The sequence below is a fragment of the Ambystoma mexicanum genome, chromosome 4q, assembly GCF_040938575.1.
Source record: "Ambystoma mexicanum isolate Mex_15411 chromosome 4q, UKY_AmexF1_1, whole genome shotgun sequence".
Lineage (NCBI taxonomy): Eukaryota > Metazoa > Chordata > Amphibia > Caudata > Ambystomatidae > Ambystoma > Ambystoma mexicanum.
Window position 1 is genome coordinate 593,480,249 of NC_090928.1, and position 23,001 is coordinate 593,503,249.

Sequence of the window (23,001 nt, forward strand, 5' to 3'; positions counted from 1 at the left end):
CGTGTGACGAGTGCATTCTCGCACACTCTTCACATGTGTCATGGGTATGGTTACATTCGTTTTCTTGTGTACTCTAGCAGCATCAGTTCAGTTGTGGTGCGGGGGCGTGGGGCTTTCAGTGATACTTATGAAGAATAATCCCCCGGGAATGCTTCTCACATTTGCACACCCCTGCAGGGGAGTGGGTCCTTCACGGCTGGTGTCATGTACGATAATTACACCATTTCACAGATTTCTTTAGTAAGAGTGGTTGTATGGAGAGGATACATGTGTTAAAGGTGGTTTCTTACATTCATATTTGGGTACCTGTCCGCTTTCAGCAGATGACCATTCTACAGATCTTCCCATCGCCCAGGCCTTGCTGACCGGGTCATTGTGGGAGCAGCGATACACTGCGGAAGGTGAACTGTTACGATGTTAATGTATTACGCTAGATCATGCCCGTCTTGTTCGTGGGAACGGGCTTGCAGCGGATCTACCATGGTGCTGCGGAGACAGGGAGGACTGAAACTATCTGAAGGTGGGGGCCGCGCTGCAGCGCGCTGAGCTCACACCATCTTTAGCAGACAGAAAATGGTTTCTGAGGCCTAGCTAAATTTAATACGTGCGGGCAATGTCTTCAGCAGGTGAGCCATCCACCACCTGGGCCCTGGTGGTAGGAGGGAACGCCCGATGAGCCATGGCCCTCACCCGGGGTGGAGATGTAGGCAAGGGGGGGGGGTCTTTTGGACCACTGCTCCCCTACATTTCCCCCCTTTCGTTACTTAAGTAACAAATACTTTAACTCCTCCAACCTTCTACACTCCACTTCGTCCATCACTGCCTCGTCCCATGCAGGTGTGCCTTTTATGGGCATCCATGCTCTGCACACCCCCCGTAAGCTTTCCCCTCTTCTGGCATATTCATCTGGGGTACAAGTCAGGTAGATACATCCGCCATCTCCCGCCAAGTCTACCCACACCTCCTGGTACCATTCTAATACACGGGGCTCTCTAATGGTGGTGTGCCATGCTTTATCTATGATATCTTTGTCGTGATAGATAGGCACTAGCTGATAACTTGGTGTGTCATCTGTTCCTGTTTGGACCTGTACTTCCTGCATGTTTTGTATTGTCCCACGGGTGTTGCCCATTGTCACCATCATCATTGCACCATTTGGTACTGCGTTAGCACAAACTCGAAGACCCACCTGGCACAGGCAAAAAATGAAAAGGAGGAACACCACAGCTGGCATCAAAAACTTCACAGTTGTTCCAAGCCATGAGGGGACCCAGGAGAAGATGTTATCGAACCATGTACTGTCTTCTGCTCCACCTTCCATTTTCATTTTTTCTCCTAGGTTGTGGACTGCCTCGATCACATGGGACAGGGAGCCATTTTCTGCGTCTTCGGAAGGTACGAAAGTGCAGCAGGCACTTCCAATTTTTCGGCAAACACCTCCATCCATTGCCGTCAACAGGTCCAGGACATACCTGTTTTGCATGGTCATCAGTCGTAAAGCCCTTAGTTCCACTTTGATTACGTTAAACCCTTCTTCAGTGTCGTTCGCCAGCTGAATCAGTTCCCAGCGTGTTATCTGGAGCCATTTTGCATTTGCTCTTGCTTGGACACTTGAGACCAGTGAGGCAAAGAATGTTTCTGCTGAGCTGAATAATCGATATTTATCTGGGATCTTGGCCAATAGTTCTGATGATTCCTTTGATATGTAGTTTGATGCACGTCTGTTACGGGTGAGCACTTCTCCCTTGCTTCCGGAAGATAGGACGTACATTTGTGACTCCGCAGTTGGCTGGGCTGCACTCTGTTGCCGGCGTTCCGGTGTCTTGTTGTTCCCGTCAATGTGGCTTTCTGGTATTACCATTAGGGCTGAGTGTAGAGTGGCCATTGAGCAGCTGCCACTCCACGACGGGGGGAGGTGTAGGTATGCCTGGTTGCCGCATACCCAGTACGTGTCCATAAGGGCCGCTGTCCCTTTTCTCAGATCTGGGATGGTGAGGGTCTTGTTACAGTTCTTGTTTGTTTCCATGGAGGTCTTCCCCTCCCCTTTAAAACACAGTTCATAGTCTATTTCGCTCTGTAGTTTGAAGGGTTTTTCGATGGCGGTTACCCAAGTTAGTTTTGAAATGTGTTCTTTCCATACTGGTGTGCATGTTTCTTCTATCCACTGCAATTTCTTTGGTGCCACACCTCTCAGTGCTTCCGCTTTGCACATTACTTCTTCATCCTTCCACTTGTTATCAGAAAAAAGGGTCCCTTGTATTACAAAAAATGGTTCCTTCAAGCATACTACCCCTGCCGTTTTCGGGTAGCATGTTTTCTCGTTCTGCAGCATTTGAAAAGTAACTTCGTGTGCCTTGAAGGTGTTCTTAATCCTGCATAACGCGAGATGAAGGAGACATTGGGCATCTATAATTGGCAACTCTTTGGGTAATAATACTTTGGGTGTACCTGAAGCGTGAGGGATGAGGGAGCAGACATAACAGCTCTCGTTTGTTGTTTGTTTAGCTGTGGCATTCATATCTGCATACCACTTATTTGTTTGGTGGGGGTGTCGTGGGTCTTCCATCTTATCTAGACCTAACCCATAGTACTCATCATACTTCCTCCTCCCTGCTTCCCTCTTTCGTCTGTTGTTCTTGTTCCTCATGTACTTCCCAACTTCCTGGGCGAAGGATAAAATAGACCCCCCTTTCTCATTCCCGCCCCCCGTGGCCCATTCATCGTATAAACTCTCGTGTGCTGCTATCATCTTTTCCTTTTCGTCCCTGAGTTTATCTTGCAGGTTGTTTTTTAAGACGGGGGCAGGTTGACTGGTGGGGGTATCATACAACCACGATATTGCAGACGGATTTCGGTCATTTAAGCTGCGAGCATTATACCTATACATCACTGGTGGAGACACTGTGTTGTTTTGCATTCCACCCTGTGGCTCTTTTTTTTCTGATACGACAGCATTGGTTGGTGTGGTGTGATAACCCCATACAAGTTTAGTTCCATCCTATACCAGAAAATCACCTTCTCTCGTATTGACACTTGTAGTTACATTGGTCCTAGTGGTGCTGTTGATCCCAGTGCTGTTAATCCCTCCCCCCTCGTTCATCTCGATAGAGATGAACGCGACAAACCAATATGTAACCAGGCCAAACATTAGCATAAAAAACATCGTAATGCACACAGATAATCCGCACTCATACGAATATCTACATCTCTCATTTAATAATTCTCTCATTCTGCTAATTCTATCCGTTGCAGGCTGCCTGTTAGATGCCATGGTAGTTCCTGTTTGAGATATAAAAGTGCATTAAGTGCATGCATGTAAACATTTTGTTGGCACCATTAGGGCCGTTATATGTTGACGGGAAATGGAAGCGGGTAGGGTTGTAGGGAGGGGAATTGACAGACAAGGGTGTTAACAAGTTATAATTTGATCATTTCATCAATCACATAATAGGATAAAACACAACAAAAAAAACAAATAAACCAGAGAATGCAACAATACTTCATCAGTCACTTTCCCATTCGTGTTCATTGCTGACGCACACACACAAGTCGATGTTCAGACATTTTGTTCAGTTAAATTGGTTGCTGTTGTCTGTGCCTCCTCATCTGCCTCCTCTTGCACATTATTATAAGCTCTTCGCACATCTGTCAAGTGTATCCAGTACCGCAAGCCCTTCACTTTTACAGCTGTGGGCGTGCAGAACACTACCTCGTATGGGCCGTGGAACCGTGGTGCATTCCATCGACGCACAAAACTCCTGACATAGATTAGTTCGCCTGGCATTAGCTGTAGCTGCTGCTCAGGTTCTGTGACAGACCCTGTTATGTTTCCCTCCTCTCTAGTGAAGGGTGGGGAGAGCTGCCTTGATATTACGCGCGCTGCCCTTGTTAGTTTTTTCAAATAGTCCGTGAATTCTTCTCCTAATATCGCGGCGCTTCTGTGTGCATCTGAGTGTTCGCGCAGTGGGGAGTGTGCTGTGTGCATTCGTCTCCCAGTCACGATTTCGTGCGGGGACAAATGGTGATCTTTGCTTGGCTGATTTCTCAATTCAAATAGCGCAAGGGGCAGACAGTAGATCCAGTTCTTTTCCAATGAAAAGCAGAGTTCATCTTTTCCACTACGCCATTACTTTGAGGATGATAAATCGAACACAATTTGTCTTTTATTCCCAATAATGCAGTTACTTCCTTGAAAAGTTCATTTACAAAATGAGTGCCATTGTCTGAGCGAATCACGTCACATATTCCCCAGCGCGGGAATATTTCCCTCACTAGGAACTTGGCGGCGCTTTTGGCATCAGGCCGTGCACATGGTCCAGCTTCCACCCACCTTGAGAATGGGCACACAACCACGATCATGTACCGTGCGCCATTACACCTTTCCCCCATGTCTGCGTACTATATGCAGTTCTCTGAATGGGCCAGTGGGTTTAGGAATTGTTCCCCGGAGTGTGCGTAGTGTCATTCCTGAATTGTAGATCTGACATGTTGTGCATTCCATTGCTAATTGAGATACGTGCTCCTGGAGACAGGGCACGAACCATTCTTCCTGTATTTCTGCTGCAATGTGCTGTTTGGTATTATGTGCGGGGAAGTGTAGTTGTTGAAACGCAATTTCTAGTAACTGGATGGGCATCACCACTTTCCCTGAGTTGTTTTGCCGCCATAGCAAGTCTGTTCCCGACCTGCTGCACCCTCGTTTAGTCCACATCAATTTTTCGTCTGCGCTAGCGCCTTCCTGCAATTCTAGTATTTGTGATATGGGCATCATATTGTACCCTTCTGGGGGCTCTTCGTTTCTCTTATGCTGAAGCATGTACTCACCTGCGTCATATTTCTGAAAATAGGAAGCCTCCTTGGCGGCAGCGTCCGCTGCCGCGTTCCCCAAAGACACAACGTCTGTGTTGGATGTATGTGCTTGGCACTTTACTATTGCTACGGCAGTAGGGTTTTGTAGGGCCTCAATTAACTCTTTCAACAATTCCGCATGCTGTACTGGTGTTCCGTCTGCCCGTCGAAATCCCCTCCGCCCCCATCTCGCTAGACCTCCATGTACTGTCGTCGTCATGTAAGCTGAGTCTGTATATATTGTCACTGCACAACCCTTTGCTACATGTAGTGCTTCTATGAGCGCAATCAGTTCTGCTGCTTGTGCGGAGTAATGTGATGGGAGGCGGTATTGTACTAGTGTTTCATACTCACCGTCTTCTAACCTCAATACTGCCATGCCAACGTGTTTTTCTCCCGTGTCCACGTCAATTGATGCAGACCCGTCCACAAAGTACACTTCCCCTTCGCTTAGAGCGTTCTCACACACCACTGTGTCCTCCCCTCTTTCTCCTGTGTAGGTTGCGCAATCGTGGTTCTGCATGTCCTCTAGTGTGCACGCTTCTGTAATGAATGTGGCGGGGTTCACTGTCTTGCATCTCACCACATGGATATTGGCGCTAGACAATATAATCTCGTAGGCTGTCGCCCGCTGTGTTGTCAGTGTGCTCTTTGACCTCTCAAGTATTGCAAATAATGAATGTTCCACAAACAATGTCACAGGGCAACCCATTACTATTGTGGCACTTTTCTCAATCGCGAATGCGGCTGCAGCGAGTGATTGCTCGCACGCGAAATGGCCTTGCATCACGGCATCCAAAGTACCACTATAGTAAGCCAATGGCTTGTGTCCTAGGGACGTCTTTTGTGTCAGTACAGCTGTCATGAGTGTTCCCTTGCAGTGTGAAAATAGGTAAAATTTGCATCCATAATCAGGGTTTGCTAGCACTGGAGCGCTTGAAATTAGCTCTTTTAAAGATTGGAATGATGTGCTCATTTCTTCTGACCATTCTATTTTTTTGTTCTCCTGTTGTGCTTCCTTGAGTGCTTGTAGGAGGGGCCTCGTGTATGCTGCATAATCTAATATCCATGCTCGGCAATATTTGCACATCCCCAAGAATTTCTGCACGCCTTTCACTGTTGTGGGTTCTCCTACTGATCTTATTGCTTCTGCCCTGTCGGGAATTATTCTTTTTCCATCTTTTGATGTGAGCTGTCCCAAGTATAAGACCTCTGTCAGGCAGTACTGTAATTTTTCCTTGACTACCTTGTACCCCTTGTTTGCCAGTAGGGTCAGGAGCGTTGTGGAATCCTTTCTGCATGTTGCCTCGTCATGTGCACACACTAATAAATCGTCTACGTACTGAATAATCGTACTCTCAACTGATAGGTTTCCCAAGTCTTCATGCAATATGCGGTTGAATATACTCAGGCTCTCACAGTATCCCTGTGGTAGTCTGCAGTGTTCATATCTTTAACCCCCCAGTGTGAATGCTGTGAGGTATCTACTCTCTTCAGCCAGGGGTATTGAGAAAAATGCGTTTTTCAAGTCCACTACTGTGAAATGTGATGCCACTTTTGGGATGCTGCATAGTATTGATGCAGGGTTCGGGACTAGAGGGAACTCCTTCTGAATTACATCATTGAGGGGGCGTAAGTCCTGTATCATCCTCCAAGACCCTCCTTTTGCTTTTTTGATTGGATAAATACATGTGTTACATGGGGAGTTTGAAGGCACTATTATCCCTTGTGCTAGTAGTGCATTTATTGTTTCTTTTATCCCTTCTTCAGCTTCACGGGACAATGGATACTGTTTAACTCGGGGTAAAATTGCTCCTTGCTTAAGTTTTATTACCACAGGTTGTACTCCGTGCAACAGCCCTACATCATGGGGGCCTGTTGTCCATAAATTGTTTGGTACGAGCCTCATGTCGTCATCAAAAAATGACGGCGGTGCTCCTACCACTGCCATCAATTGGATGGGGGTTTCCCTGGCTTGAATCAAAATGTCACAGGGCATTGCTATTTCCATTACTATCTCACCATCCCCTTCTGTGTCTGAAAAGAGATCCTCATCTGTTAATTCTCGTAGGGCGATGTTGGCGTTTGTACACAGCACTGTGCGCCACTCGCATCCTTCCCTGTCCACTCCAATCACAGCAATCCTTTTCGCTGATACCTGTACAGCGTGCAAGTCCAATGATACCACTGATCCTGGTGCTGCGTTGGGACACACTATGGGGCGGAAGAGGAACTCCGCTGGAATCCTCCAGTCCATTCTTCTTAGCTCTGGGATTATGAGGGCCAAAGTCTTTAGCCCTTCAATAAACATTTCCTCATTTTGTGGCAGCCCTCGTATTTCCTGTGTGGTTGTGTAGGCTTGCACTACCAACATCGCACGCAAGGGGCATATCCCGGGTGTACAACACACTATTCCCCTCTCGGTAAATGATATAGTCATGTTAAGTTTACTCAGGAGATCCCTCCCTAACAAATTTATTGGGGAATGTTCGTAATACAATAAGGGTGCCTTCACAGTTTTACCCCCCACTGTTACGTCCAAAGTTTCGGTGTAAGGAACTTCAATTACAGCCCCAGAGAACCCCTGCGTCTCTAACTTCCGGTTAGATAACGGGAACCGGCCCTCTCTGATACATGATTTCTCCGCTCCCGAATCAACCATGAATATGAACTGCTTGTCTCCTATCTGCGCCCCTACCAATGGTTCCTCTGCTGCATTGTAGGTGGTAGATAGAACTGGACACGCAAGTGTTCTCTGTGGGCTGTCCTATGCGGGGTGTCTCATCGCCCCCCCCCCCTCATTAAAGACACTTCCTGACACCACTGACATGCCGTTGTAAGGTGCTGGTGCAGGGGCCCCGTTTGCTGTTGTCGCGAAAGGGTTACCTGGCGTGTATTGCATACTGTCATTGTTTTGTGGGTGGTTCTGTGTTCTATACTGGGGTCCCTGTTGCTGGCCAGCATTACCTTGTCCTTGGTTTCTTAGTTGCTGTTGTCCCATTGGGAGACCATATGGGCTTCCCGGGTGGGGATGGCCATATTGTTCTACCTCTTGGAACCCGTTGTTGGGTCTGTTTCTGCACTCTCTAGAGTAATGCCCCCATCTCCCGCAGTTCCAGCAACTTCCTTGCGCTCCTCTAGGACCTTGCCACCCATTTCCTCCCATTCCCCCATACCCTGATCCACCTCCTCTTCGGCCCCTGTACCCACCTCGTCCCCCTCGAGGGGTCCACTCTTGCCACTGCGGACCTCCGCCTTGCTCCTGCTCATTCCACTGCCGCTGTCCTATTCCCGCCCAATTAGTTGCCACCCTTCCTTGTAGTGCTATCAGCCCCTCCTCCTCATCGTCTCCCTCCCTGCTGTGTGGGAGCGCGGCTACTGCTGCTGCAACCTTCACCAACTTTATCTGTACTAACTTCGCCTCGTCTGCCAATCTTTTCTGCGCCACCTCCTTCTCCCTCTCCTTGATTCGTTTACAATGGTGTACTATTATGCTCTGAATCTCTGGCCATCCCTTTGCTTCAATACCTGCTATCTTGTCGAGCGCCTTTTGCACTTCTTTGGGGAGCCCTCTTTTTATAATGAAGTAAAATAAAGATGTCGATTGATACCAGGGCGTGCCCGTTTCTGCTCTCCACATCTCTTGGACCCGAAAAATGTAATCCATAGCCTCCTCCCCGTCATTCATTGTACACTGCATCACTGACTGTAAGTCCGGTGTATCTGGGAATGTTTCGCGTAAGGCATCCCACACCCTGGCACGCACTGTGTTAAAGGAGGCCCCATCATGGCGGTCACAGTCTAATGTTACTCCCGGGAAACCGGCTTTAACCCATACTCTTTCAGCCTGATCGCCCACTGCTGATACGAGCAAACTCTTCACATCTCCTATAGCTAGGGGTACCCCGGCAGTGTGTTTCTCAAAGGCGTATATCCACTTACTTGCCCCTCCTGATAACGGGGGCAATAGCTTTAATAAATTGGCTTTATCCATCTGAGCCCATGGGATGTAGTTAGGCCTCCCTCCTCCCCTATGTATCAATGGGAGCTGTAGCCTTCCTTTTGTCGTTGCCTCTACACCCGTTCTTGCTGCTGAGGTTCCCAGTGATGCCATTTTCCCCACTCTGTTCCTTAATCGCCCCGTCCACTCATCATCCAGTGTTCTCATTGAACACGTACCATCCCCCCCTTCGCTTCCCCCTCCCATTGCCATGCTCAACTTGTCGCTTTCTTCTAACTCGTCCCTTATGTCACATAGCAATTCCTCTCTGTCCCCCATAGGCCTTTCTTCATTGTCAGTATCTCCCTCTCGTGTCCCTATTTCAATTATTCGTGTCGGTTCTTCTTCAATTCTGAACAGTATCTCGCCTTTTTTCCACCCCTCTTCAGGCTTTCTATTCTCACCTGGCGCTCTAGACGTGCGCCCTGATCTAGCCGTATTAAGTGCTGTTTGTCCACACATGTCTTTTATCCTCGAGAGCTCATCTTTTGCTATTGAGAGTCTTGACTGTAAATCATCTGTGAGTTTCTCTATGTCCACCCTTTGTGTACTCGCCTGGCCTCGCTCTCTCGTACTTTCATATGGTGGGGGTGCCGTGGGCCGGTGGGGTGTAGTAGTTGTCGGGGGAGGCACATATGTGGGGTCACTGTATCCTTCTGCGGGCACAGGCTTGTTTAATATCGGGTACAAACTTATTACCTCTACTGGTGGCGCTACACTTGACAATTCTTTGACATCTTTCTGTATCATTAGTGGATTGTCTGTGGTGGATGGGAGATCAGGATTTAATGCTGGTGTTTTAGGCGGTGGTATCTCTTCAAATAACCTCCAAAGATCTAATACTTCCCTCCTATTTTGCAACTGCTTCCCCTTGTACTTCAAACAAGTGCATGTGGCCACCATATCCAGAACACTTATCAAATGACCCTCCCTCGGGCCATATCTGGGGTAACCCCTCTCCCTTCAACTCGGTTATCCATTGGTCGTGATATTTCTTAATCCGCTCCGCGTACCCTGGGAGATTCTTACAAATATGTGATAGGGGTGTTTCAGCCCCCATCTCTGCGCCCTCCTAGTGCTTGTGTGTCTCTGTGTGTCTGCAACTACAATGTAAATGTATTATCAATATTATTTTTCGTTTTCTACTTCACATTCAATATGGGCTCCTTTGGGCTCTCCCCCCCCCCCCCTGCCTGCACAATACAAAACTGGCTGTACACAGTTTCTACTATATTCTCTTTGGGGGCACATACAAGAGCAACCCATCATTTATTTTGACAATATCAACCCGGAAATCAAAAAGGTACCCACTCACTTCACTGTATCAACGTTGTCTTCAAAAAGTTTTATCCGGTCACACTTACCATGACCATTTAACTACTATACATGTATAACCGTTTTACACATTCACAACATCAAATTGTCTTCTAACACATGCGAGGTGCACACACCTCTTGGTACCACTCAATTCACCATTCAAGCTGCCCTCCCTTTCCTCCCTAGCCGGCTGTCCCTGTCCGTCTCATTTGAATATATGGATGCGTGTATATATATATATATATTAGCCTGCTCTCCCCCCTTCTAGTAGGACTCTTTTTCTCTTACTTTCCCCCTAAGTTTGTGCTAATCTCACTTTTTATTCTCCCCCTACCCCTAAAGAAGAGAAAAGAAAGAAGTAATAGCGGTCACTAATATATTCTCAGTGCCCCCTTTTGCTGAACACTTTTATCTTATATTCCACTTCCTCATATATTCCCAGTACTAGTCAATATAGCACTATGCGGCGCCGCCTTCCACCCCCTTTCGGAGCTAGGTTCCCGTCACTTTTATCTCTTATTCACCTCGTAATCCTAATGGCCATATGCAAAGAAAAAGCAAGGAAATTTTACGATGATCCTTAGTAGATCTACGTACCCCCTCTTCGTTACCTGTCCTACACTTCTTTCCCCGCTCCCTTTACAATCGCTCGCACTCAATACTCACGTGCCTGTCTTGAACCGATAGTCTCCGAAACTGGGTCCGTCCAGGCAGTGTCGCCGTCAGCTCAACAGTCAGCCCCGGCTCCGGCGAGCGGTACTCAAAGGGGATTTTTCAACCGGGATCCCGTACCCTTTCTCTATTGAGTGCGCACTTCTTAGTGTACCGGTCGCCGTTGGCGGGCAGCCTCCCGGAGCCGGCTCACCGTGCGTATCCCTTTTCGACCGGAGATTCTCGTGCCAAAAGGGGACGGTAATGTTAGGTCGGGGAAAAATAATAATAATAATGATCAGGCTTTCGGGGTCACCACTGAAAGCATGCGTCCCCAACCAGCACGATCCTCCCCGCAATGAGAGACAATAAAGGACTCTCCCAAATCGGGAATAAAGCCAGGACAGAGTGCGGGTGAGCTTAAATGGGAGTTTATCGATTAGAATAGGGCATGCAAAGAACTCTGCAAAACTCCGAGAGCGCTCTGTCTGACAATAGCAAAGACAGGCGTATATATTTACAAAAAACGTCATAAGAACCTACACACTATAGGGGGCACAAGTTCAATGGGATTGGGTGGCGACGACTAACTATAGGTGCTGCTGCGATGTGGTTGGCTTTGGCTGGAAGACGTCACTGGTCAGCCTCGCGGGTTGGGCTGGGCCTGGCAAGTTGGCTGGGTTCATCCGGGCGGTGTTGTTGTGCCATCGTGGCCAGTGTCAGAGATGAATGTCCTTTCCTGACTTATTTGCCCTGGGCCATGCACACCGCAGTCATTCAGTCATTGCAATATTATCTTCTTTAGTAAATCTTCCAATAGGTTATTCTACAGGTTAATGCAACACAGGAGGAATGTACCTTGTGAGGGGTCTGGAGGTAATACGTCAGGACATGGTTACCAGTGTCCTGTTGACCAGGGCTATAGGTTGAGGGGCTAAGCTTCGGGGCCTGGGACGGGCGGTACAGGTCTTTCTGCCTTGTTAGAAGTTGTTATGGATGTTCCGCTGTGTGTTGTCAAAGTGTTGGGTGTCCTGATTGCACAGGGCCATAAGTCTAAGATGATCCGGTGGGCTATGGGGTTTACGAGGGGGCGCCGTTAGAAGTGTGTGTTCAGGCAGAGGTTTACTGCTGTGCTGTAAATAGTGCAGGTGGCGGGCCGTGGCCTTGGGTGCTGCAGAGGGGGCTACAAATCTTTGAAGAGGCTCCAGTCTGGTTGGGGGAGGCGGGGTAGCGCATGGCGCGGGCCTCTGCTCTCATGTCTTGGTAGCCTTCGCAGGGTGGGAGGGGGAACGGCCTTGCATGCATTTCACAAAGGTATCTCCCTCGTGTGTTGCCGATTTTAGGTAAAAACATCACAAACATTTGAACACTCTATAATACTTTTTCAAATCATTTTGAAACATGCATTTAAACTTTGCTGGATGTGTTTCGATTATACCCAGTCTGAGCACCTTATTCATACACTATGTTTTAACAACTACAGTATTTAGTTATATGCATATACATTTGCAGTGAGTGAGGTAGTTTTAGGGTTGGTGGAGTACATAGAAAGTAACCCGCCACTGTACGTGGCGGAGGTGGCACATGAGGGGCCTAGACATACACGTGTGACGAGTGCATTCTCGCACACTCTTCACATGTGTAATGGTTATGGTTACATTTGTTTTCTTGTGTACTCTAGCAGCATCAGTTCAGTTGTGGTGCGGGACCGCGGGGCGTGGGGCTTTCAGTGATACTTATGAAGAATAATCCCCCGGGAATGCTTCTCACATTTGCACACCCCTGCAGGGGAGTGGGTCCTTCACTGCTGGTGTCATGTACGATAATTACACCATTTCACAGATTTCTTTAGTAAGAGTGGTTGCATGGAGAGGATACATGTGTTAAAGGTGGTTTCTTACATTCATATTTGGGTACCTGTCCGCTTTCAGCAGATGACCATTCTACAGATCTTCCCATCGCCCAGGCCTTGCTGACCGGGTCATTGTGGGAGCAGCGATACACTGCGGAAGGTGAACTGTTACAATGTTAATGTTTTACGCTAGATCATGCCCGTCTTGTTCGTGGGAACGGGCTTGCAGCGGATCTACCATGGTGCTGCGGAGACAGGGAGGAATGAAACTATCTGAAGGTGGGGGCCGCGCTGCAGCGCGCTGAGCTCACACCATCTTTAGCAGACAGAAAATGGTTTCTGAGGCCTAGCTAAATTTAATACGTGCGGGCAATGTCTTCAGCAGGTGAGCCATCCACCACCTGGGCCCTGGTGGTAGGAGGGAACGCCCGATGAGCCATGGCCCTCACCCGGGGTGGAGATGTAGGCAAGGGGGGGGTCTTTTGGACCACTCCTCCCCTACAGGCACCAGAGTATACTCAAGATACTTTCTGGTGAAGAAAAAGTCAGGAAGTTATAGACTCATGCTACACATCAGAAGACTCAACAAATTCTGCAAGTCTCAAACCTTTCGCATGGTGATGTTTCAGCACAACTTGGATAGCTGAAAAAAGGGAATTTCCTCTCATTTCTATGCCTAGAGGATGCGTCCTTCCCTAATTCCAATTCATCTGCGGCACAGGCATTTTCTTCGATTCACGGTCTCTGGAAATCATTAACAATTCAAGGCCCTGCCCTTCAATCTAAAGTTAGCACCCAGGGTGTTCACCAAATGCCTAGCTCCAGTAGTGGCCCACCTCCAGCGTTTGGGCCTTCACGGTTACCTGTATCTGGACTACTGTTTGGTGCGTGCCCCATCGCTTCCACTAGCGACGCAACACACAAAGGATACGATCCCATGCCTAACATCACTGGGGTTCTCATTGAACTTCTCAAAGTCTTGCTTAAATCCTGCTCAGAACTCACTGTTCTTGGGCTCACGCCTCATAATTTGCGTGTGTTTTGCCACGCCTTCAGAGGAGAGGGTGAATACCATTCTGAACAAGGTCCAGCAGCTTTCACGCCTGGTGATTGCTTCAGTCCTCTCTTAAAGGGATACCCTAGTAAAAAATGTTATTTCAAAAATAGATAGGCCACATTAAAAAAAAAATACTAGCATCCTCCGTTTTAAAACTTCCTATGTAAAATGTTGAGCTATTCAAGCTCAAAATTCGAAAAAGCAAGCACAGGGGGGCCGCCATTTTGTGAAATGGAGGCCCTCCTGTGCTGGCTTTTGCTTTTGCGGCACTAATGAAGGAAAAGCCAGCCAGCTGTAGTAAACAAAGTCTACCGCTGGGTGGCTTTCCCTTCATTAGTGCCGGGACTCGGAGGACGCGGACCGGAGACCAGAGCAGGAAAGCTGCAGCTGAATCTCGGTAAGTGCTATTTATTTTTTTTACAAAAAATAAGCACTAGCTGCGTTTTTTTTTCTAAGTTTTCCGGGCTGGAGGAGCCCGGAAAACTTAGAAATAAAACTGCAGCTTTAAAAACGTTGTATTTATGTTTGCGGTCGCTTTTGAAGCGACCGCAAACATAAATACAACGTTATTGTGTTGGAAAACGCTGCGGTTTTTCATTCCAAGTTTCTCAGGCTCCTCCGGCTCGGAGGAGCCTGAGAAACTTGGAACGAAAAACCGCAGCGTTTTCCAACACAACCGCGTGTGTTTCTGCCTGCTGTGGCTATCACTTTGGGTCTCCGGTGCTCCTAGGAGCACCGGAGACCCAAAGTGAAAGCCACAGCAGGCAGAAACACACGCGGTTATGTTTACATGCCGCGTAGTGTTTCTACCTGCAGCTGATTTCCCATTTGGGGCTCTCGGGCTCCCCAAGGGGAGCCCGAGAGCCCCAAATGGGAAATGCTACGTTGTCTGCCTGAATCTTCTTTTCCATTTGGGGCTCTCGGGCACCCCACGGGGAGCCCGAGAGCCCCAAATGGAAAAGCAGATTCAGGGAGACACAACACGGTTGTGTTGGAAAACGCTGCGGTTTTAAAACCAACATGACTCAACATGACTCTAATAGAGCACTAAAGTGACAAGCTGTTTACAAATCTAAAGATAAACTGCTTTAATGTTGCCAAGGATTTCCAGCCTGATGACCGGGAGTAGTCGAACAGCATGTAAATCCATGAAAGTTACCAATGCTGGAAAACAGGAGTTACAAGTAAGTAACGTATTCCATACAGGCATAAGTAATATGATTAATCCTTCATTTCCAATGGTGGTCCTGTGCAATATTTTATTTGGTTTCATATTAGGAGGACTTGATTGCCATAACTAACCATGAAAATCATTCTTGTATGTCAGATCACTACATATTAATACATTGAGTGACAGGTTGAATACAATATGGATAGGCACAATACTAATTAATTTAAAAGTATTTTGAGATGTGTGGCGTACGGGCATTAATGCCATGTTCTATTTGTCTACCATAGGAATGTTGATAATTTGATTAACAAAATAGATTGTCTAAGCAATGGGGAGTGGTGACACTTTAAAGATTGTGACATTACAAGCACTTTGAGAACGGTTCAATCAGAAGGAATTCAATGTCAGTTGGGTATATAATAGTTGCACATTGTACTTCTTTTTACAGACCATTTGGTGGTCAGTCTAACCGAAACCCTGATCAAAATGAGGTTAGGGTGGAGATTTGTAATGATTAATCTTGCTGGACAAAAGCAGACAAAGCGTTCAAGTGGAACTTCATGATCCACACACCTGCCACATGTTGAAACAGGTGTTTGTGCTTGGTAGACACACTATGGATTTGTGGACAAACCACTTTCTTTTTTCACACATTATGTATATTTAATAGTATAATGTGTTGTAATGTCTTGTCAACAGCTGTGTGTGATTAAGTACTTTGTAGACACACTATGGACTTGTGGGTAAACCTTCTATGCATTCATTTGTTTGATATGTTGTGATATGTGGTTTATTATATGTACATCAAATTGTATGATGAAGCTACTAATAAAATGTCCAGAATGTGTAACACTTATGTTTCACAATACATGAAGAAGGTTGTCAAATAGTCATGTTGTGTGGCCGGTCGGAAGGAGGATTAGGACATAAGGAGGACATGTTTCTATGGTTTTTAATTAAATTAAATGATAAAGGCCTATTTCTCCCGAATACTAGAGTGATCACCCTATCTAAGTTAACTAACGGTGCTTGTCTAATGTCAGGAAGTCAAAAGTAATAGACCACAGTCCCAAACCTAACTCTACCTGACCCTACCACTAATGGGAATAACTCAGATATAGGCCAAAAGAATATCTCTCTTCTAGTCATCCTTCAAAGGGGTTTCATCTTTCTATTGGCGCCTTATCTCTTTGTTTAGTTAATGTACACGTCTTACTTTTTAGAATATAGATTTTCCAAAGTTATTTCGTCTGCTAGTCTCTTGATATTTGCTAAATGTGTTTGTGTAGCTCTTCCCATATGCTTATGGGTGTTGTGCTCTCCTTCTTACCAGCTTTAAGATAGTATTTCTTTGGATATCTCTTGGCTCTCTTGCTTTTACTTAGATATTGCTTATATCATTGTGGTTCAATCTTTCCACTATTCAGTTTGCCCTTGTTCAACTGAATAGTTCCCCTTTCTGGGTTTCTTGACACTATATTATCTCTTTTACCGCTCTGTTCCCTTGATAGCCTTAGTTCTTCAAGTCTCCTCCTCTGGAGATTTCCCCCTTACTTCCCAGGATATTTCTTTCCACTTTTCTTCTATTTGTCTACCATCGTTGTTTGGCAGACTCTGTCTGCCCCACTTCTCCAATGTTCATTTACTGTTTGACTTTCCAAGTTACCATTTCAAGAGTCCTTTCCCCTCCTTTCCTGTTCTCTCCGGTACCTTTTTACTTGCAGTTGAACGTCATGTGGCTCGGCACGACTTTGGGTTCTCGGCTTCTCTTTCATGTCTCGGTCTCGCTCTTTGTTGTGGGGGGCCCTCCCGTGGCTTGGCACATTCCCGGGTAATTGGTTCCTCGTGGCTCTCGGTGCCTGCCTCGGAATCGCTCTTGTTCCAGCACACACTCTGGTACTTGGGTTCTCGGAGGCCGTCTGCATACGCGGCCGGTAGGAAGCAAATGACCTTCCCAACACATGGGGTTTTGGCGTCGTTGACTGGACCCTTCGCCCACCATGCTGTCTCGGTGGTCACACCACCAGCGTGTACGTGTTGCAGCTTCCTGTACCGGCAACAGTTCTCCTGTTGCTATATCCGTCCGGTTTCGGGTGTGTCTCTCGGGGCTTCTCTTGAAGTTGAGGGTCCCACAGCTTTGTTGCTCCGCCTCTGCAAAGCGTCAACATGTCGGGGGGGGGGGGGGTTTGGGGGTTTGTCTTCCCCTGAATATCCTGCTTTCTCTCCTCGTAAGATTCACTCGTCCCAGTAATATGAATGTCTCTATTTAAAGAGACATTTCATTTTTTTCGGTTTTGCTGTTTTGTTTCTAGATTGTCAACATTCCAACATAAGGATGACAGATTGGTCTTTACAGCTGGCAGACCCATATAGACAGTGTATTGGGCTTAGGGAGTTCCTTATCCGAAAATGAGTCCCTCCAACTGAGGCCCCTCTTGCCCATACCCTTATGGATGATCTTGTGGAGCAGGCTCACCTCCCTAGCATCAAAAGGTGTTGCTTCCCCTAGTGGAGAAGGGACATATACCTTTGATCCATCACCGTTGGCTTCAGGTAATTGCGATAATTAGCATACAAGCAGTGAGAATCACTTTGCTTTGTATATATCAGTTCCGGATCCATGAGTCACTGTGCATAGATTCTATCCTACACTTTTTGCCATGTGTCTGCACACACGACTTTACCCTTCATTCAGAAAAAACGCATGATAAAATGTTCTCTGAAGCTCTTTACAATCTTCAACATCACTTTTTTCAAATTCCCTCCTTTGAGACATTGATCCTTCACCAAACAAATGGCTGTTTTGTGGAACTCTCTTCCACGTTTTGCCATGATCAAAATCTTAGATTCAGGAAACTCTTACAAGCCTCCCGGTTACCTCCATCGATTGTCCTTTACCAGCCCCTCATATCACGTTCAGCATGTATTGCCCTAGTGTCCTTTCTTTTTTGGGCCTAGGTTACACTTTATGAATTTATGTAAATAGAAGCTCTCTTGTAAAGTAATTGTATCCATGAACATTTCCGTAAAGCACTATTTCCCTGAGCCTATAGGGCACTGCTCATCTGAAGAGTATGAGGATGATGCAATCCCCATGTTCCCCTGGACATCCACTTTCATTCATCTCCCTTTTCCGTGTTGCCTTCAGATCGCTTCCTGCCTGTATCTGGCGTTTTCACCGGTGTGCTAGAAGCAACAGTACAATAAATAAAACAAACATTATTTAGTAAGCCAGTATTTTCAAATTACGTATTGAGATAGGCATGATATCAAGAGAGACACAGACTGAAAGGTAATAGTTTGAAAACCTTTATTATCAAACTTTGTGAGGTTGGTGTAATGCCCAGTTGACCCTAACTTTAAGGGGATTGTTCCCTCAACTGATGCTTCTAAGGGCCATCGATGTCCGTAAATCCAAAACCAAAGTTTGTCTGTGTCCAAACCTATGCTTGCCCTCACTCTTAAGCCAAATGTGATAGGGGATCTTCTTAAAGGATAAATGGTGACTCAAAAAGAAAATGTAAACCACAGCTGGTTTCAGGTAGTCTTGCCAGTAGGTGTAGGTCTGCCAGTTCAAAATAGTTCAACTGAAAAGGGTTGCCCTTGGAACTTTCCACGCAGGGCTCTTGCCGTAAGTCAGTAGAGTTCACAATGTCTCTGGGTCTCTTGGGGTTCCCTTTCCCAAGCTTTGATCCTTCCAGTTACAAACAAAAAGAAACAAGTACCTGTTAGGCCCCTCAGGACTCCCTTCCCCAAGCTTAGGCCCCTCTTTACGCAGTTCACCAAACAAACAAAAAGTTCCTCTTGTCAGGATGTACCTTTCACTGTACAGTTCTTTCATGGGATAGTATCAAAGACTTTCGAGAACGCTGGGTTCTTTGCTCCTCCCATGCGCAACCACTCTAACCTCTCACCCCTCTCCTTATTCTCTAGCACCTTTTCTTCCTCTGTGCCTCTTTCACTCTTTTCTCCTCCACTTTGCTGTGCTTCATGCACACCTTATTTTCTGTTGTGCACAATTGCATCGCCTCTCCAACTTTCTGTTCCTCTTGCACACTTCTCTTTGCTTTTCACTGTGCTCTTGCACCTTCCTTTTCTCACTGTGCTTCTTGCACTCTGTATTCCTTTTGTGTCACTTGAACCCTCTTTCTCGGTTTCGGGTCACTTGCGCTCTTTTCCCTACTTTTGGGTCGCTCCCACCCACTCTTGGCTGTTTCCGCACCACCAACGCCCTTGGTCTGTCTCTTTATTTCCACGCCTCTTTGCTTTTTCACTTTTTCCCTCACCGGGCTGTTCACTTTTCCCAATGCTCCTGCTCACGCTCCAGCCACCCGCATGTTACTGAGTTTCTTTCTGGCTCACAGAACTCTCCAATAGCGCGGCACTGACGAGCAGGTCAATGTGTTTGGGTCGACGTCAGGGTCTCGCCACTTTCCCCTCCGACACCCCTGCGACCCGCACACGTCCCAGGGGAAGGGGCGCTGGCCTAAACAAGGCTGATGGACTGCCTTCCATCCTGCTCCGGCTTCCTGGAGGCACAGCTCCTTCGCCACGCTGCAGCCCCTTGCACACACCGAGCCAGCGTTTTGGCATCTCGCACTCCTCCGGTCCTTCTGGGCTCCTCTCCTTGCATCCTTCTGCTCCTTGGCCTCCCAGTTCCATCCAGCAACCCCAGCCCGCTCAATGCTTCTGGCAGATCCAGCCTTTTATGCTGCAGGTGAGTCAATTAGTTAGGTGTGCACAGTTGGGGAAGCCTGTCTGAACTTGCCTGACTCTATTATTGGGGCAATTCAAAGGTGTTAGATGCTAAGCCTCACTTTGGTATCCCTGTTGTTTCTATGGGTAATCCTCATTGCTCCTGATCAACTCTTCTCTGTCCTTATTGAAAATGGGGGTGGGGAAAACAGTACGAGACCAATGAGAGTTCTTGCAGGGCGAAGGGTAATGAGGCAGTTGTAATTGGGGAGAAGAGGAACACCTAGTTTGATTTTTATATAAACCGGACAATTCCCTTTTCCCTGTATTATCCTGCTTTACTGGCAATTTGGAATGGTTGGACAGATATGGGTAAAATGTTCTTTGACTTGAGTTGGGGAAGGACATGTTGATGTTCTAGCCAAACAGATTCTGTTACCTCTGGTTCCTACTTCCCACTCTTGTCATTCCTACTATGATTGGACTTCTCTTCCTTATTCAAGAGAGATGGACCCAAATATCTTATGAAGACTTCAGGGATGTCTTCCTTACCCCCTTTTATCCTAATAGGATACTGCGTTTCGCCTGAAGGTCTCTCAGACTTATTACCCTGCACTCCCCTACTCAGGTGATCCTCCCTCGCTTGTCCACCCCCAGGGTTGGGATCCAAAAGCAATGGCCCTTCACTGGGCCACCTGAATAGAGGAATCTCAGGGCTTACTGGGAGAATACCCTCAGGTTTCTCACAGTATTATGGAAAGAAGTGTTTTTTTTTCTTTTTCCTAAAGAGCAGACCACAAAGGAGCTGATGCATTTAAAAAGTGGAGCAGCAAGCCCAGCTCTTATCAGTGGGTTTCCAAAGTGCAGACTCAACCCACGTTTACGGCACTCGCCATGTTTTTTTTTTTTTTTTTTTTAACTTGCATCTACTAAAGGATAATGTTCGATTGTGTTTATAAAGGAGTCTGCATGGGTTGTGAGAAAACCTAGTTAAATTGAACTACACAAACATACGAAAATCCGGGCCTCATAATATTGTTGAAACTTATTTTGTATTTGTGATTGCAGGTGCCGGGTCTACACAAGTCGAAGTCCGTGGGACCAGGTCTGACAACTAAACTGAAGCCTTTGCTGCCAGCAAAGGCCAGTGGTTTGAGCAGAAAGTCTCTCAGTGCGCAGAAGAAAAATGTGCGGAATAATGAGAACAAACCGGGTCTACAGGTCACAATCAGTGACCTTTGGAAACAATTTGGGTTTAAAAAGTGAGTTACTGGATTGAATGTGTATTATGCATGTATATTTTGGTTCTGTTAATGAACTAATGTCAGTATAGTGAAGACCCTATCACCGAATTCACTCGCTAGCTTTAGATGGACTGGAAGGGAACAATAGTTTGACTAGATGGCAAGGCATGATATTAAGCAGAGTCAAGGCAGAACATAGGATCCTATGTAATGTGTTTAGTCTTGCATGTCACGTGAAAGGAGGCTGTATACATTGTAGGTACTCGCTTTTGACATTGTACTGTACATCTGATCCGCAATCTCGCCCCTCTCGACTGATCAACTGCATGCCACCTGTATCAAATGTAAGGATTGTTTGAATTAGACTTGGTTTTCGAGACCCGACCCCCACAAGAAACATTTGCTCAAGGATACTAACTCTCCTTCCATCTGTAGCGGATTGAGCTGCCGACCTAAAAGTAAATGCTCTAAAATGCAAGCACCTCCGTTTACTCTTGTGCCCTTCCCACCCCCCAGGCACCATCAATGGTCCCCACTTTCCTTCATAGTGCACTGAATCCGCTGAAAGGCATTGAAGCACTTTGCAAAACTCATGATCTAGAAAATTCCCACCGTTTTTAGAAGGAAGAAGAGAAAAGGAAATCAAACCTCTTTGAAACCAGGGGCATTGTAAATTGCATTAAAATGTAATCTCATTAATAAATACAAGCTGTCTTGCACAGCAAGTTAATGCTACGCCGAACCTTTAAAATCCCCTGTGACAATGCATCGTTCCGCTGAAGACATTTTAAGTTCTATTCTTTTCCTTGCACCATGTCTCATAAGTGGGAAACTTGATTTTGATCCGGTTTTGTTGTGGATTTTTTGTGGCTTTTCCTGTTTCTAAGGTGCATGTTTTTATAAATCTTTCCTTCAACTTTATTCTCTCATTCAACTTTATTCTCAGAGAGGATAGTTGTCTGATCGACCTAATGTGTTAATTTAGCAAGTGTGAGGTTTTCACATTCATATTTGTAGTTTTATTTGATATGCTTAGCTCACAAAGAGCTTTTCACATATATAACTATAAAACAAGATAACATATATACAATACATTTTCATTAAACAAATTAATACAAAACGTCAATTGAGGTTTTCTTATTTAATACAGGGATGCTCCCCTTTCACGTCTGATCTCTTCTGTCAGGCAAAGGGCAGCTTCCTCCAAGAATGATCTTGCTAATGGTGACAACATTCAAATCTTATTTTTTGTTTTAACATATTTTTTCTTCGACTTGACTTAGGGGATGAGAGGAGAGCTTTGATTCTCCTCGTGGGTTGGAGGCCTGGGTGGCGTTCACAGTGTATCCTGAGGACTCGGCATCTGTACACCTGTCAAAGCAAAGACCTCTGACGTTCTCAGGTCATCATTGCTTCCTGGCTGTTGCCGCACAGCCTCCTCCCTTTGTCCTGTTGAGTAGTGGCCAATCTCCCACATTCATTTTAATCTGGCATTACACCCTGTGAAGTCCCTTGAGTTTAAGAGTGCAAGCTTGATATTGAGAAGCTGTTTGAATGCTATTGAGATTCTAATGTACTCTGTTTAAAAAATGGTGTTCCAGATTGGTAGACTGCAGAGCTCTTAGGTCTGCCTGTTGCATGCGTGAGGAAGCCATCCAGTTGTGTTAGTTCTGGGGTTTGTAGTTCCCATTTTAAATTTGGTACTGAACTAGATGGCTTTATCATGCATGGAACGTAGACAGTTCTGCGATTGATTATTCAATGTTGATGATATCAAGGTGTCCAACATACAACTTAGTGCTGAATGGGGTTCAGCCGGCCATACAACCTTAAGATCATATGGTAGTTTTTTTTAATTATTATTTATTTATTTTTTTGCTCACACTAACGTTTCCACATGATGGTCACTCCACTTACTTGGCACCTTTGTAAAGTAATTTCAGGAAATGGCAATGGCAGTACACTACTGCCTACTTGAATCATTTTAATTTTACTGTGATTACCTAAATGTTAAACAATTAAATGACCGTTTCCCTCAACCCTCCCACGCCCCCAGTTATCCAGGATTTGTACTTGCACACTTTACTACCACCTCAATAAGGGACACAGAAATGCAGCCTATCGAAAGATGGTCTAATAATACTGCCCTCAGGTCTTACTAATGTT

At 46.2% G+C, this 23,001-nt stretch overlaps 1 protein-coding gene across 1 annotated transcript in view; it reads left to right on the forward strand.

Annotated features, from left to right (window-relative positions):
• The window catches only part of EXO1 (exonuclease 1), a 373,191-nt gene that overhangs the window by 346,930 nt on the left and 3,260 nt on the right, over positions 1–23,001 (forward strand). The window contains exon 13 of the mRNA XM_069608142.1: positions 20,660–20,853. Coding sequence (XP_069464243.1) covers positions 20,660–20,853 — 194 coding nt within the window. The remainder of the gene's footprint in view (positions 1–20,659; positions 20,854–23,001) is intronic.